Source organism: Lissotriton vulgaris, chromosome 10, assembly GCF_964263255.1.
Source record: "Lissotriton vulgaris chromosome 10, aLisVul1.2, whole genome shotgun sequence".
In the NCBI taxonomy this organism is placed as follows: Eukaryota; Metazoa; Chordata; class Amphibia; order Caudata; family Salamandridae; genus Lissotriton; species Lissotriton vulgaris.
In genome coordinates this window covers 1,121,284,351-1,121,302,172 of record NC_141698.1, presented here as the reverse complement: position 1 = coordinate 1,121,302,172, position 17,822 = coordinate 1,121,284,351, and the positions used below count along the sequence as shown (strand labels likewise).

Below are 17,822 nucleotides of genomic sequence, written 5' to 3'. Positions count from 1 at the left end.
TATGGAGTGATTAAAGACTTGTGATGTTTGGATGGCCTGTGTAATCTCGACATCTTGTAAGACCACAAGTGACACAATTATTCAGAATTTACTTGTAACTGTGGTGCCCAAAGTGACCCTGGAGGCGCTTGAAGCCTTAAGTAGCAGAAGTTCCCAAATATGAGTCCAGGTCAGCTGGGTAGTGTGAGGGAGCTCTGAGCAGGTGGACAAGTCTCATAGGGCCCAAAGTACCACCACTGCAGCTGCTTAAATGCATAAAAATGAGACTAAGAGTCCTCAGAGGATTAGAGTGGGAAAAGACGCTTGTCAAACGGGTTGGACCAGAGCCATAAAAACCCTTAGGCAAGATGCAGAAACCTTTAAATTGAGCTCTTTGTTGATGACTCTGCTCAGAGCAGGTTTTATGACACAGCAGAGCAAAGAACCCAGTCCCCTGAGTAAGGGTGCAGCAGGGGTTGGGCGAAGCGAAGTCGCGTGACAGCAGAGTGCTAATTTTTCCCAGTTCCTTGCGTGATCAGCTCATCGCCAGGGTGTCTTTTTGTTGCATGTTTGGATTTCTACTCTCTGCTTAACCAATTATAAAACCAGGGCTCCAAATCCCAGAAAACAAGGAACATTCCTAGGCTGGATGATCCATTCACCCATGGACTATGAAACTTGAACCCTCTGTGATTGCAAGCTGCTGCAGTTTGAAACTGTCCCAGGGCAGGAAGAATAGCTTAAAGCCATGAACACAGGGCAGAAGACCTCTAGACGGTACCCTTGGCAGTCACTGGAGACATTTAACCTTCCCAGTTCCAACTGGCGTGTCCAATGAGGATCATCACAAAACTTCATAATAATTATCGTAACAGTTCACACTGCATCCTGTAACCTTCTCTGGATCCAAAAGAGTGATGTCCACTACCCCCAGCAAAGGCCCGCGCTCCCCAGATGACCCAGTAAGGGGTGGAAAAGGGAAAGGTTTACTTCATGTCTAAACAGCATCTGTCTCCAAGTCTGATGAGCCTGTTCGTGCAGTCTGAATATCGAGATGGAAAGGTATTCTACATCCCATGTGGAGGGGTGCGCAGTGGCACGTTTCCTCCCTGCAGTTTAACAGAGGCCTGTCCCTTCCCAGATATTCCTCAGCTATGTGGCGGCATGCTCGGAGAAGCCCAGGCTTGAAGAGCAACGCCAGCAGTGAGGTTTTTCAACCTCTCACGTCCTCTCAAAGCTAGCCTAGCCCTGTAGGGGAACTCCATAGGCTCTCTCCTCCTCCAAACCATATCCAAAGAACCTTGTGGTTACAACAGTGCATTTATAACAGTGTGATGGTACCACACTACGTAACCTTGGGAACCAGCTGTAACTTGGCACCAACCCTCTCCACAAGATTATATTACCTGCTTTATAAAACATGCCCTGCCTAAAGCCTGCTCCTGTCCAAGGCTAGTCCTGAGCCGGGGACTAGAGTACTTAAACAGTTTACTGAGGAGCATACTCCAGCTAGCTGCTGGCTTGGCTTCCCTTACCTTTGTAGCCTTGTGGAGCTCTCTGCCACGGTCTCTAGTGAGGACCGTGCTGGGTCTCCACAGCCTAACTTACATGGGGTTCAGCCACTCCTCCTAATACCCCCTAACCCACTGATGGAAGCAATTCTTGTGCTTCCTAGGGCTGCTCTGGGGTTCGTGAGCACAAAGCCATGCAATCAAGGCCCCTTCCTGATCTGAAGTGTGCACCCAGCAAGTGATACTTGTATTGTATTTAATGCAACGTTTCAAGGCACAATGCCAGTGCCAGCCAATCTTATCAAGTGTCCTCTCCTCGCTGTGCATTCCATGTAACATGGAATGTCCCAGGGCATGCGCAGAGCCTCCATGAAGCCGACACTCGCCTGCTGACCCTGATGCCGTGTAGTACAAATCATGGCATTCACCTGAAAGTTGGAAATCTGAAGTGCCAACAGCCACATTGGCATTTTCCCGACTCTTTGCGCTTCCTGTGTCACTTCCATCGACAATCCTCTCTTCCGCTCCACCTCCACCATCTCTGTCGGGCAGGGCTCCCAGTAAACGGTCCAGAGCTCGCACAACCTTCTTCATGTCGCATGCATTCACGCCAGCAAGCACTTGTAGGATCTTTGGAAAATTTGAAAGATTTTTTTCTCACTCTTATCAAGCCTCACTCTGAACCAGAGACCCATCTTAAATCCAAAATAGCTCCAAGGAGTTACATTACCATCTGTTCTCATATCCTTCTTTCATGATAACACTCTTTCCAAATATCCAACTGCAAGCTCGGAACCTGAACCAGCAGTGCATCAACATGTAAGTGGCACAGCCATTGGCTCTATTGGGCATGGTGCAGTGAGCCCACACCAACTTCTTCATGGCATCAATATACCGCACTCGCCCAGAATATGCTCTCACCCTACCTTTACACGCCTGTCTACCTTTCCACATGTCCATTGTGCTCTGGGGTGATATTCCAATGTCAAGGCATGGCAAACTCGCAATATTTCCAAGAATATTTTGTTGGATACCAATTGCATGCCATTTTCTGTGAGTATCTGTGCTGGCAAACTCTCCCTTTTGAACAATTATTCTAAAATTATGTAAATATTTCTCGCTTCTACCTGCTTGACAAAATGTACTTTTGGCCTACATGTATAGTGATTGACTACTTCTATTGCAAACATGGAGTCTGAGCCCAAGGCGAGAAACGGCCCAGAAATATTCAGTGCTTTTTAACACCAAGGCTGGTTGGTGGTGACTACATTTCAGGAAAGAAGCACTCATCCCTCCATGACCTTCATGGGCCATCTTTTCCGCGACTTATGTGGAACTACTGAAGTGCACTTTCTCTTCAAAACGTACTGACAGAACATTTCTAGCTCCACATTTTCCTAAGACTGCTCCTCCTCTTCCGGATCTCTTTTCTTCAGCCATCCTGACCAGAGGTATTTGCTAATCTTTCTCAGTATTTCAGCACCTTGCTTCTCTATTACCCGTTCCATCTGGGGGACACAAGTGGCTTTTGCCTAATTCACAGTTCTACCATACATAATTCATCCATATCATCCTGTCCAGGAGAAAAAGGTAGTCTGCCAGGACTCTACCTCCAATTTAAATGATTGCAATCTCAAGAGCCATAGATGCATTCAAGGTGTTGCTGGATTCCTTTCTTTGAAATCGGATCAACCAGTAGTTTATGGTCCGTGTAGACAACAAGTTCACTTCCCCGCACGTGCTAAATCCCCCCAACCCCTAGTAACAGACCACCATATAGTAGTCCTGTGATTGTCTGAAAACACTTGATGCATAAGCCACTTCCTTTCTGTCCCTTGCTTGCTTAAGCACCACACCAAGTCCTTAGTGGCTCAAATCAGTGGCTATGATTATTGGAAGTCTTGTGCCAAAAGGTTTGAGACGAGGAGCTTTGCATAGATCAACTTTCAGTCTTTGGACATGTTTATCTTTTCAGTACAATTCACTTTGAACTCGCAATATTACTCCACTTATCCGATAAATGAGCAGAGTTGCACCATACTGACTGGATCCCAAGCTGCCATTATTACTTGTAGCAAGCTTTCTTTCGGTTTGATGTCCAGTATTGTGAGCTAAGTAATCCTCCCCTTCGATGCCCAATTTGCGGTTATGACCCTTATCGATAGACCGCTCGCCCTCAAATTGTCAAGCACTTCTTTTAATGTGATTCTCCCAATGTTTTCCTAACACCAGGGTGTCATCCTAAAAATTGGTGACATTTGTGATCTGTTCGAAAGGTGTGTGCTTCTCCATTTAAAATACCTCAACCCAAATGCAAGTCTGAAGGGCATGCTACACAATGTATATTTGGAGTGACAAATAAAGTTAGTTGTGTAGAACTTTCCTCCAGTATGATCTAGTGGTACGCTGAGGAGAGATTCAGGGGAACAAAAGCGTTGCACCTCTGAGGTACCAACGTCACGTTAATATTAGGTCATGGGTGTTGATAATCCCATATGTTTTGGGTGAGATCTCTTAAATTGATGAACATTTTCAAACTGCCTCCTGCTTTAATTGCCAGAGCGACTGTAGTCAACAACTGTGATGCCTGAATATGTTCAGAGGTGAAAGGTGATCAGAGGCTCTAGGGAGACATGTTACTCCACATCATAGCGGTAAGGCCCCTTATGTACAGGGCATCCCTTACATATTGCTAATTTACACATGCAAACATATCTGATTTAGGACAGCATTACGGATTTCTTGGAATTGTTGAACAGGACATTTTTGCTTGATTGGGTTTCCAAAATGTGTGAGAAAACTGCAGGTTCGTACATATTCCCCTCCGGACTCCGCTTGCCCAAATCCAAAATGTTTAGGCGAAAATGTGCGGGGAATGGGTGATCAGTGGGAAAGCAGTACTGGAATTACAGATTTCCTTGGTAATTGCTAATTTCTCTGAGAATGCTAAAGGTTCACCCTGAATCCCTATTAGCCCTGCACTTTCAAGTTAAGTGAACATCTGGTATCATGAACTCTGGGCGTGCAGAAACCATTGCATTAAGTTCAATTATAAAGAGGATGCTTGAGGGGGAAAATCCATTTTTTTTGTAAGCAAAAAATACCACATTTAGCTTTTGTATGCTGAATATTTTCTTAACACTCTCTGTCTTTGGTGTTCCCAGATTATGCCATGTATGCTGATCTTTCAGTAGATGCATGCAGGCTTCGCTCTTTGTACAGAGAAACTGTTTCTGACAGGGGCATCCTAAGGTAGAGATGTCCAGGGTTAGAAGGAACCTCAGCAGTTGAAGCGAGTATGACGAATGCTGCTATTATACAATCTCACTCAGGCTGTAGATAAATAGCAGGTGTGCCCCACAATGATAAATAGCAGGTGTGCCCCACAATGCTTCCACTGCAACAAAAGAGCGAATAATTACCCACACCAAAGCAGTGAAAAAAGGCGTTGCACTGACAGAAGAATTTTGCCTATGGAAGAAAATGTTCATGAAATTAGTCGGATGTAATAAATTGGGGCACACATTTTTCATAGTGGTTTGTTTTATTCTCTTAGGGCAAAATGTACTAATTTTTCATGTAGCAAAATGATCACGTTTTATGCGTTGCGTGAATGGAGGATGCAGCGCAGAAACAATCGAATAAGATATGGCACTGTATCGCTCTCCCCATCTATTGTTACACTTCAGGCTGCCTTGCTCTACACATACCCATGAACCATTGTGCAACGCTGTACACATGATGCCTGCAAAAAGCACAGTTGATGGACAGAATGCAGAACACTGTCATACATTTACCCCAGTAAGAAGATCTGGGCCTAAATCCATCGTTATTTTGCTCACCATGCCATTCCAGTTAGGACCCAGCCATATGCAAATCAGTCTTGACCCTGTATGACATTGTTCTGCATTCTGTCCATCAACTGTTCTTTTTGCAGTATACATGATGTCTAGCATGTTTTGTACTGGGAGGGTATGCTTCCCGTACCAAAGACTGCACTTAGACCTAGTTTTAAACTTTTTCAAGTTTGTATGTGAGCTGAACATGCAAAATTGGAAATGTTTGCAGAAATCTTTTCTCCAATGTTACGACTACCTCAAGGATGCATCCATTTTTGATTTAAAAACCATGTGCATTTTTAGTAGATGGAGCCTCGCATTTAAACCATGAGTGGATCTATAAGGACTGTTGGACCTGGGCTCTCCAAGTCACATAGGGTAGCTTGGCATAAAGTAGAAAGGCCTAACTCCAAGGTACATGTGTTAAGGTTGCGTCTCACCCACTCAGTAACTCAGTGCCCATCCATCCAAAAATGACACTACACCTTAGTTTTTATAAAAGTAGAAAAGGTTTATCTTTCCTTCAGTGTTTTTATCAGTTGCACTTCATTCAATACATCACATAAAAGTCATTACTTCTGAAGCACTGGCATTTGCAGGTCTTTTTCTAAAGTACCCGGACAGATTTAATTTGGCAAATCCTTTCAGCTTTCTCTAAATCAGGAGGAGTAGTATGATTATCAACAGAAACTCTTTACATTACCCCTTTTGCCAAGAACACATTTCCATAGTACCTCCACAGCACTGGTATCTTGTCACAAGTAACAAATAGTTGTTAAACTAAAAGGCTGCATGCAGATTAGAGCAATAGATCAGTTACACGGTGAAAACATTCCACATTCATTTAAGGAGAAAATTCACAATAGCATTTCATACAGGTAGGAAGTTGTTCACATCAATTTGGACAGTTTAACAATTCCCTCTAGGTAAATAAAGAGGTGGATATTTTCACGGACTTCTGGCCACACCTCGGCTTTAACCGGTTAACAGAACTCCCTCTCCGGGTCTGCCAAGATTCAAGTTTGTAATAGTTTTAGTCAAGCTCTGATTCCACCCTTAGCGTAACCCCGCTATCGCCAGCTCCCAGGGCCTCTACACGCTCTCGATGTATCACAGGGAGAGAGAGCGAACCAAGAATGGGCCCCGCAGAATGCTCCTGATTACTCCGGTTCGACAACCCCACTCCCCGCTTACTTCAAAACCAGAGACACTGACACACTTTCTCCCTTGCCTCTCCCTCGGGACTACCGGCGGTTGAAGGACCTGTCACAGCAGCTCCTGCGGCCTCCGCCCACTCTCCCCGCTTACTTGAAGAGTTCTCTGGCTGGTTCAGAGTCCTGTCCCCGGTACTCGTCCAGCGGCCGTCTTCGCTGGGGCCCGGGGGACTTGCGTTCTTCCCACTGCCGTTCGAGGAAACGGGAGGGAAAGGAAATCCGGCGTTCCTCACCACTCTTGACGGATCTTCGGGAACCCTTATTCCACCGGCTCCTTCCATCGCAGGCCCCGCCTTCTCTCCGCCTACCTCACTGTGGGACGGCCTCCTCCAGGGTCACGGCTGACTTCTTCCTCCTCAGCTACGCCCCTGCCCTGCCTCCTGTCACGACGTCACGCCGCTCATGGCGTTTCCTTGATTCCAGCAATACAGCTGGCCGAGTCCGCCCGAGCCGACTCTTCCGTCTCCTCGGCAGCTTTCACGGGGCTCTCCTGCCTCCGCAAGTTCGACCACAGATCTCGCTTAGCTTCCTCCTCAGCCACTTCGGAGGGAGCAAACCCCAAAAACGGCACCCCTCGGTGCGGTCGTGGGACACAGCAGACACCTGGAAACAACGCGTCAGATCCTTCCACACCGTGAGTGAACCCACGTTCTCAGGGACTCCTGCGCCTCGCTTCCCTCAGTAGACTCAAGTTGTCTTTAAGTGCGCTGGGCATCTGCAGTTAGACTGGAGTAACTCGGTGTTAGAAGGGCTGGGTCAAATAGCAGGGGGAAAACGTCATACAAGTAGGCAACCGATCCAAGGAACGATCTCCCTTTGCTTAATGCGCCTCTCTCCTGACAACTTTGCCTCACTCCTCCTGCGACCCGGTTCCACAACACCCTCTGGCCAATACTCAAAATGGCTGCCTAACATTCCACCTTATATAGGCTGACCCAGGAAGGTCCAGAAGGTTCCAGATGGTTCTGGAACATTCCTATGCTAACCTATGGGTCCAGTCTCTAAGGTGGCAGTTGTGGCAGTTGCTGGCCACCATTTTGTGGGTCTTGTGAATCTAGTCAGGTAGGCGCTAAAACCTCAAGAAAAGACTATGAGGGCAAAGAACACCTAACCCCTAGGCCAACACCTGAAAAATCCAGTGGACATAAAAAAAAATGAAAGGTTGTGAGGGGCAAAAAGGGGAAAAAAGAAATAATTAATTAGGAGGGACTACCCAAAGGGCAGACAGGTCTAACAAGGACACACTCATACCACCCTTGGTATGCCCCTATGTCTTAAAGTAGCAACAATATATTGCTGCTTTGCAACATTTTAGGTCTACATTCCAGCACTAAACGAGTTTGGCCCTGGAAAATAAATCCTGCTTCAACACTTAGTGCCAGGTTTACATAACAAAGGGGAAGCAAACCAACTAAAAGTATTACTAAATCTGCCCCATAGTGCTGTAAGGACATTCATAGTATGTTGCACTCATTAAATGTAATCTGACATTGGGTAAAAGATGCCTGCATTTACTGTCTTTCATGCAAAAGGGCACGATGTGAAAAATGACTTGCCTTTTACGTGAAGAATAAAGACTTGAGCAAGATGTCATTATGGGCAAGTACATGAGGGACAGGAGGGGTTCTATCCATCTGGCCTTTATGTACTTGTCCAGTGCTTTTGACAAGGTTAACCGAGAAACTTTGTGGGCACAAATGGCGAAAATGGGCTTTGAAGAAGCTTTGGTATCCCTCCTACGTAGACTACTCTCTTCCACAGCGGTCGCCATTTGTTATTGACCTGGGGGGGAGAAGACGGGGCCCATTGTCTCCACGGAAGGTGTTCGTCAGGGCTGTATTTGAGCTCCATTCTTGTTTTTATTGTACACAAATGGTCTAGAGGCCTTTTTACAAGGAACTTGATTTCCCAAAAATAGGAGGCAAGGCAATCCCAATGTTATCCTACGCTGATGATACTGTTTTAATGGCTTTGACAGCCAATAGCCAACAAAAGTGTTTGAACGCTTTTACTGATTTTATGTCCGTGTTGGACTTAAAAGTAAATGTTATTAAATCTTATGTTGTGGTGTGTGGCACTAAAGCTACGAAAAAAAGGAAATTTGAGGTTGGGGCAAAACCATTGATAAGTTAAATAATTTTACCTAATTAGGGAACATTTTTAATGATACTTTAAATTGGGAGCACCTCATCACCGCAAGGGTACAACATACAAGTCAGAATGTAGAGGGGCTGTTTCGCTCTGCCGTAAGTTAGGCCACAAACCAGTGACAGAACTTGTTAGCCTATGCAAAGCGAAATGTCTCCCCGTGGCAGGCTTTGGGGTGGGGGTCTGGGCTACCATAAAACCTGTCATCTGTAGGTTCTGGAAAATAAATGTTTTAAGAGACTGGTGTGGGTCCCAAAGAGTGGCCCTACAGCCTTCTGCCACCAGGAGCAAGGGTTGACTTGTCTGGAAGATCGAACTGCTATCTCCTCACTGCTCTTATGGGCCTGATCTGGTTATCTGAGGACTTGATGTTCTCAAGGGACGTTATCAAAGATTGCATTGATCTAGACAACGCATTGTCTATCCCCTGGCTCCGTTTCGTGAAGGGTAAATTACATGCATTAGGATTGCGGCACTTCTATGACAATCCTACAAGTATTGATATCAATGCAAAGAATGTTATAAAAGAGGCATTTTATGCCAGGGCACATTGGCATCGTGTACAAATGGCAGCATTAGGCACCTCAAGTTCACTACTTGGGGAACAGAAATGTTACCTAACTTTTGCCATCCATGTTCAAACACTCTTTTATCTGCCCAGGCTTCCAGTTAAGCACATTGCACTTTCTGGTGGCCTTTCCAAAGCAATTAGGCTGGGTCGACAGTTTACCATCTTCATATGTCATACTGTACGTGTGACAATATGACATCTCCGAGCACGTTGCACTTTATTTTGTTCTGTCCTCTTTATAAAGAGACAAGGGGGAAATTTGTAACCCCAGTTTTAAGGGGCGTACAGCCATATCGCTATATTGTTGGCTTTAACCGCATCGATGCTGCGGCGATTTTTGCGCTGTGCGGCTCTTTTCTAAAAGCCGCGTTACATGACGAGCTCAGCTCGTCATCAGCACACGCCACCCGTGGCTGATGACGAGCTGAGCTCGTCATCAGCAGCGAAGGGGTTAATTTCTCACAATCCTTGACTACTGCATCTATTCGTATAGCTGTCTCGAATTTTATTAGAGTTGCGATGTCTGTAAGAAAACGCTATGCGCTATTGGGACTTGACTAAAAACCTTTGTCCCCCTTTTACACCAACCAATCCAAGGGGTGAAATAGTATGGATGACATTAGAGGCTCATATTTGGGGTATTCTATGTTTCTTTTTAAACTGGTTTGAATCCCATATTGTTCCTCCTTTTACGGATTGCTTTTAACCATCCTCTGTAACCACAGCATGTAAATGTATTGAAGCAAAATGTATTTGTGAACTTTTATGGTTCTTGGAACCGAATAAAGATTACAGTCCCAAATATGCCTGCTTTGCTTAACCATCAGCCCTGCACTGTGACACAAATGCAACCTTGTTCTATCTGGTACAGAATATGTATGTTTTCCAGTACAAATTCTGACTTGCAGTACCTGTACAAGCGTACGTCATGTAACATTCAATTTCACATTAATCTCCCTTGTGGATGTAACATGTAACTTATTGTGCAACATATGCCTAGTTGCACTTGGCTTGATCATTGGTAGAAAGCCAGTTTAAGGTATTTTAGTTGACCTGGATGTGCATCAAACCCAAGTGGTGGTTGCACCAGTTCCCATGAGGCACACCTTGTTTGCATGAATGAAGGGGGTTTTTTGTACTTTGAAGCGCAAACCAATTTTTATGCTGTGTAGGGTTCAGCTTTTGGGGCTGAAACTTTAGTACAGGAAAGTTGATTGACACAACAATTTTCGCTAAGGAACAATGCGATGGGACACACAAGTGCCTGCTCAAACTGTTAGTAAATCTGCGTATGAATGTTCTAGTGCGCATTTTGCTCAGTTCATATCATATGAAGCCGGGTGCATGTGTGTATATGGGCTGGCATTCTGTGCTCCGAGACTTCTATATGCAACCCGTATTGAATTCCAGCTGGGAGGTCTGAAAATGGTATCTACAGATGAATATTTGTCTCTTACAGTGGTGCAAAATCTGCTGTAGGAAGCGATACACAAAACAGAAAATTATAGATATGTTATAATGGGATATTGCTGAGTCTCTGTGCCGTTCACCACAGCAAACGTGCCTTGTGTGTCGCTGGAGTTTTTGAGTGAGGATGATTCGGATGAAAATCATTGAAAGTTGAGTGACATAAGTGAATGGCTAATTGTTCAGTCCAAGAGATTTTGCAAAGGGCTGGCTAAGTCTGTTTTAGAGGTAGTAGAGGGTCTCTGGGGTGGTTGAAAAGTAACTCATGGTGGCCTGATCTTGCTTCTCAGCTTATATATTGTGCACTCCAACAGCGAAGGGAGCCCACACAAGCTATTTTGACCCCAGGTGTTGATATGGCTCCATCACCACTGTTCAAAGTGTCAGCCCCACCGAAGGTTTGGTGTAGTGGCCCCCTGTTGCAGGCCATGATGTTGCCAGAGAAATAACGTCCCTACATGTATATCATGCCTATAAGTTAAACTATAGAAATGCTGTCAATGTGTAGATTGTCAAGTAACTCCACCTTGGCAATATTTTGAAGTCGATGCTATTGTTACAATAACTATGCAGGTCGATAGTTTGATCGTAGTTTGTTTGGCCATGCCTGGTATTAACAGTTTCTCAGCTACAAAGTCTGTAGTGCGGGGCGTTTAAAGACGGCCGGCCTGGAAGGCCTCGCCTCGGTAGGCTGCCATTAGCCGTTCCTCCATGGAAAGAATGGAGTTCTTTTTTCCCCAAGCAGACACTCGCCCTTGCTTGTCCTGCTGCCTGCTGCTCATTGACTGCTGTGTGCAGGTGGCAGCACGTGGTCCAGGAGCTGTGCACTCATCTTGCTGTCATCCGGCTTTTCCCTGCGAGTTCCTACTCTGGATCAGTCGAAAAGCCAGGTCTTGAGGTCCTTCCTGAACGTGTGCAGAGTCCGGAGCATCTGATGTTAACAGGGAGCTCGTCCCAGGTCTTGGCTGCGATGTGGGAGAAGGCTCTCCCGCCTGCTGTTTCTGCGGATGCGGGTACCTCTGCGAGGGTGAAGTCGGCGGAACTGATGTTTCGCTTGGGTACGTGGAAGGGTAATCTCTCTTTGAGGTATTTGGGTCCGATGTCGAGTGATTTGAAGGTGTGGATGATGAGTTTGAAGGTGACCCTTTTCTCGACGGGGAGTCGGTGGAGGTCTCGTAGGTGTTGGGTCATGTGTTTGTGATTCAGATTCCTGAGGATTAGTCTGGTAGCAACGTTCTGGATGGTTTCGAGTTTGTGTAGAAGGGTTCTGTTGATACCGGTGCATAGGGCATTGCTGTAGTCCAGTCTGCTGGTTATGAGTGCGTGGGTGACTGTTCTTCTGCAGTCGGAGTCCATTTGAAAATCTTGCGGAGGATGCGTAGGCAGCTGAAGCTGGTGGAGGCGACAGCGTTGATCTGGCAGTTCATGGAGAGGGAGGAACCCTTTCATGTCACACATGGGTATAGAGGGCACATGTGGTGCTCCATACCTCCCCCTTTCTGTGTCTGCACCACAGATTGTGCCTGGTCTTCCGCTTGGTCTTTGCTCTTATACTGTGGTTACTCATGTGTGAAGGTAACTCTTTTTAATATCACACATGGATATGGAGGGCGCATCTGGTACTTCACACTTGACCCTTTCCTTGTCTGCACCACAGATTCTGTCTGGTCTCCAACTCGGTCTTTGCTCTTGCACCTCGGTTACTCCCCTGTGTCTGGTCAGGCAGCTCACCAGTATCTTTTTATCATTGTTGTTTAATATGTGTGTCTCCAAGCACTCGCTCAATGCAGGACGGGAGGTTTGTGGGGTGCACATGCTAGGGAAGGAGTTTGGGGTCCTTACGTCAGGTCTTGCTTGGTTGGCAGCAGATGTGTCACTCCAACTTCTGCTCTTTCGCAGGCTCGTCGAGTTGAACAATAATTGTGAGAACAGGCCTGGGATCCCGAACAGGATCTTCAGGGAGGTCACCGTGATCCCCAACGACGTGCAAGCCCGCCCCCTGAGCCCCAAGAGAAGCCACGAGGTCCCGGCACCCCAAAACCTGCAAGAGAAGGCGACAGGTAAGGGAACCTCACTTGATGGTCAACTGCACGAGGGGGGCAGTTCTTGCACAGAGGGAAATGATCACACTAAGATTGGATTATAATGAAGGCAGCAAGGGTCAGGTCAGAGTCAGTCAGTCAGCCTCACACGTCAAAGACTGTCCTTCCAGAAGGGAGAGTTACATGTGACTGCCTCTTCCCCAGCCCTAGCAACTCTTTAGAGGCTTTGATCTTTTTAGGGGATTTGCTTATACACTAATCTTCTGTCCCATAGCTGTTTGGGATAACACTTTATTTTACCAGTCTTCATAGCTGTAACCCTTCATTAGTATGAGTACTACTATTATTATTATTACTATTACCAGCTCTTGGGTCTAGTTTGTTTGCAAGCCTGGCCGATGTTAAGGACTAAAGCCTCGCTCTGCGTCCTGGCGTTTTAAGTTAAAACCAGCATTGGCAAAGCCAGTGGCTCTCGCCTGTACGAGCGTTATTGCCGTAGTCAAAGTGTTCAGCCATTTTGGACTGCTGCGTGGCTGGGCTGCTATGCATCATGGTTAAAAGTTAGGGTAAAAAGCGCCATGATACATCCTGCGCTGGAAGTGTCAAGGCGCTTTTTTCTGGCAGGACACATTAGAACAGTGCTCTTGTGTAATTTCTGCAGCAGCCGACTGTAAAACGTTTACATTGAAGCAAATATCTTGAATTCTGCAGCCGAAAACAGGATGAAAACAGGATGAAAATGAAACATCCATTGTTTGATAAGGCAGTTATTAAAGTCCCCCTGATATTAATACTGTTTGATCCTGACTAAGTCAACAGTGTATACAATGGACATCTTTTGTCCATTCAAGGAAAGCAGTAATACAGAGCATAATGTTTTAGCGTAGAATAAAAATGACCCCTCGTTTCCTAGTCTATGCGTTTTAAGATATTTGACAAAACTGACGTTTCAGCGACTAAGTGCAAAAAATATATTGCACTGGGGTAAACGGGGTGGTTAAAACAGCACTATGAAGTGGCCAGCCATGACATTGTTTTAAACTTCTTTCAGTGGTAGGGAGAGCAGTAACGGGAACAAAAGCAGGTGGAAAAAGAACCTGGATGGGGCGGTTAGGGGTGAAGGGAAAAAAAAGGCAAAGCCAATCGGTTTTGCCACTTCAAAATCTATTTGTTTTATCATTTCATTTTAGACATGTGCAATGCGGCTTAAAAATAAATAAAGTGCTTTGACGCAGCCAGTGTTGACTGCATAAGTGCCATTTTTTTCTTTTATAACATGTTACACTGCAGTTTATGCTGCTGTGCATTATGTGTAAAAAAACAAAAAATCATGGGGAAGATGGTTGAGGGGAGTAAAATGGGCGGGATAAAAATGGACAGGGGGTGAAAATGGATGACAGTGGGGGGAGAAGGAGAAGAAAATTAAACTGCACATATAACGGTTCCTTTAAAAACTCTGTTATGGGTTTTCTTGATATGGGTGTACGTGTGGGATGGGGGTGTTTAGTACCACTAAAACAGGTACTGCGACCAAAACAAAATGTCAATTTAAAAAGCTTTTTAAAAATACTTGTGTTTGAGATATTGAGCTTAATGACCGTTACTAACCAAGTTTTTACCGGAAAAGCACTGCAAGGTTGTTAAAATGGTAACCGGTTTTAAGCAAAGCGGGTGCATTTTCTGCATGATCCCCCCCCATTCCCAAAAACACACACATGCATGTTATTGTGAGAGAGAGAGTTGCCGGGAACACAGCATATTCTGTTTTTAGACTGCGGAGGTTTAGGAAACCAAGCAGGGGGAGGGACAGTTACAGCGAGCCACTTAATACTTGCTCAATAGAATGCTCTGGGTCATAATAGCCCTTCCTGCTCATCGGCAGCAAGGAGGACGAGGCGCTGCTGTTATTGGGGCTTGGTCGCATCCAGCATGGGAGAGAGGTAGGGGCAAAAGGAGACCTGCTGCACACGGGAGATGAGCCACTTAACCACACATACGCGAGAGGGGGGGCACTAATAACTGGAGTGACACCAGTAACAGCTGAAACCAGGGGGCTGGACAAGTTTTACACCTGAACACTGTGCAGTGTATTTACAACTATAGAAGCGGAAGAAGCTCACCGTTAGCAGGTGCATGTGGGAAAGGACACTAAAATTACACCAGCTCAGCGGTCAAAGTGGATTAAAACAAGCAACACCGGGACATTAGTCACTTTGAAGTCAGAAAAAGAAAAGTAAACAGGCACCCTCGGAAAACCGCATCTGACAGTTGACCTTGGTTTTTGAATGCAAAGCATATGCGGCGAGATGAGAACAAGATTTACAGAAGCGGAGCGAGTGAAAACACGAGCGCTCATGTGAAGTGTCCTTAATCAAAGAAAAAAGCAGTTCCTAAAACAGTTCCTACAGTGGGAGCAATGGATGGATAGTAGTATTTGGTCCATACTATCGGGGAGGGCTAAACACAGAAAGATCATGCATGACTTGGATAAATGGGGAGAAAGAATATGAAAGCAACGATGGAGCCAGCAAATGGGAAGCATATGGGCGGGTTGAAGCCCACATATTGAATACAACAGTCTCTTCAAGATTGCACAGACACTGTCTAATTGAGACCTAAACAGTGGCTGAAAGGTGTGCCGCCTTATGTCCAGACTGCAGGAGCATAGAGTAGAGCTCAGACTCTCGGCCTCTCAGCTCGCACGTGCATTGATCCATGAGCAGGGGAGTAGCCCAAAACTATAAATACCCCCCACTTGAACCTGCAACCAGAATGTTTGAGAGCGAGACCGCTTCTCCATAAAAGGGTTATCCTTTCATATTTTCTACCTATTCTCTTTTCACTTCTTTTTACTAGCACTCTCTTCCATTAATCGCCCCTTTCATCCTTCCTCCACCTGTCTCCCTTCTCCTTTTGTCTTACCCTCCCTTTCCTTTCACCTCTCTCCCGCCTGCTTCCTTCCTATTTACTACTACCCCTTCTTCTTTTATCTCCCACTCTGTGTCTTGTCCGATCCTTCACTTCCAATCTTACCTTTGTCTCTCTGCTTTCTATTCATTTTTTTCTCTTTCCCTTTCTTGCCTTTAACGCCTCTTCCTATTTGTCTAATTCTCTCACACCCCTCCATTTGGCCCTTTTTACCTTTTCATCCTTCTGCTTTCCTTTTTCGATCACCTCTCTTCTGGACAGTTGAAATAACAATTAACATGTTTTGTCCAGTGTGGTACCCTATGATTTGATCCACATGTTTACGAATTTGGACTAAAAAGTAATGTAGTTGATAAAATAAAAGCAAGTGAGACATAATCATAACGATTGGTATTTTTCCTCCTTAAGGGGGAAGAGTAATCTAAATATTAAATATGAAAAATTAGTCATGACAGTTACAAATGAAGTTCCTACACTCTCTATAGTGAGCTATATGCATTTCTGGGGTTATAAAAAAGTGAGTGAGTTTCTGCAGTCCTAAATGAAGGTTTCATTCTTATTCCCCTTTCTTATTTTCAACTTATTAAGAACATAAGTATACTTTTAGTGCTTAGAAAGAGCAGAAATATATTTTGAGCTTAAAGAAAACAGGTTTGAAGTATGTGGTTCAGACTTCCCACATGGAGAAAACTCTCCACAGATGCACTTCATCGAAGGAGAAGAGGGAGAAAAAGGCATCTATGGCCTCTCGCTCTCCTGTTAGACACAACTTCTTGTGGTGCTTGAACAATTTTCAGAGTGGGAGTGCTGCAATCCATGTTTCATCACTAAACTTATGTTGATAGTGAACAATTCGAATGTGACGCAAAGGCCACGTGTAGACAACGAGCCACGTCTATTCAGCTGGAGAGTGGTAGGGCTCTGGTATGTATCTGGCGGCGTGTGTAGGATCACACAATCTCACAAATCTAATATTAAAGCATGGAATGGCAGCCCACTGTTATTTCTAGACACCACATTCCACATTGACATGGCCACTAATTTGTGCAGACATTTCACTGACACAACTATATAGCGCGCAAATGATGTGTGGAATTAGGTTTCAGCAAATATTTGTCTTTTGGGCAACACCAAGTAATTGATTTGTTCTGATCCTATCAAAATTATTGTTTCCATCAAACTTGTAATTAAAAAATATATATTGTGCAATCATGCGAATACATTTTAAACATTTGTAAGGTTCATTGATGGGTATGTACGTTTTGTTGTGTGTTTGGAAAAAAATGACACCTTCGTCTTTCCTTTCACACCAGCAAGATTGCCAAACACTTCACCTTTCAAAATCCTCTCGCTTTGCAGTTAAAGAAAAGTAAACCTCAATTTGTCAGAAATAGTTTGACATTTGACCTCTGTCTTTAAATCTAAGGCAAACATGATAGGATAAAAATAACATTTAAAGGCTTGTTTATTGGGTGTTCACCTTTGGAACTCCAGCTCGGTGATTTTGGGTGTGCTACCGAACTGCCCGCGCCCCTACTTCCAGCGACTATGCTATTAAAACAAAGCAGGCCTTTGGTAACGCGAGCCAAGAGTGATGGCTGACCTGGAATTTGTCTTGCTATTTATCTTGGGAGAAGGGCAGGCACTTAGAGGCCCTCTGGGGTTGTAGTTCTACACAGGCAAGCCTCCAAGAAGAGGAACCGGTGTGTGGACTACGACCCTCCCCCCCCCCCCCATAAACCTCACTCATCGTCACGAGTGAACCGAGCAGGAGCTCCTCTTGGTTCGGTGCAAAGTGCTCTGTGGGTCCAGTAGCATACCCACCCCCCTTCCCCCTCTCTCGCTTCTGGGGCAGGTGGTTCAAGACTCCATTGTTCATGAGTATCAGAGGATGGAATTGGGAGTACATTCTCACTCTCAGCTCTCACATGCATTGATCCATGGATATAAGAGCATGGAAAGGAGCACAGTCTCTTGGCCGGAGAGGCGGAGAGATTGTGCTCCATTCCATGCTCTTCACAGTGGGCAGGGAAACAGATGAAACGTCCGCTCCCAGTGGGCGGGAACATTTTTCTTCCTCCCGCCTGCTGGGAACTGTTTGCTCTCGCTTGGTGTGAGCTTTC

General features: G+C 45.3%; 1 protein-coding gene across 1 annotated transcript in view; it reads left to right on the top strand.

The window, feature by feature from the left end:
• Nucleotides 1-17,822, top strand: part of PLEKHA8 (pleckstrin homology domain containing A8) — a 174,691-nt gene that overhangs the window by 44,817 nt on the left and 112,052 nt on the right. Inside the window, exon 7 of the mRNA XM_086942199.1 lies at nucleotides 12,629-12,789. Coding sequence (XP_086798325.1) covers nucleotides 12,629-12,789 — 161 coding nt within the window. The remainder of the gene's footprint in view (nucleotides 1-12,628; nucleotides 12,790-17,822) is intronic.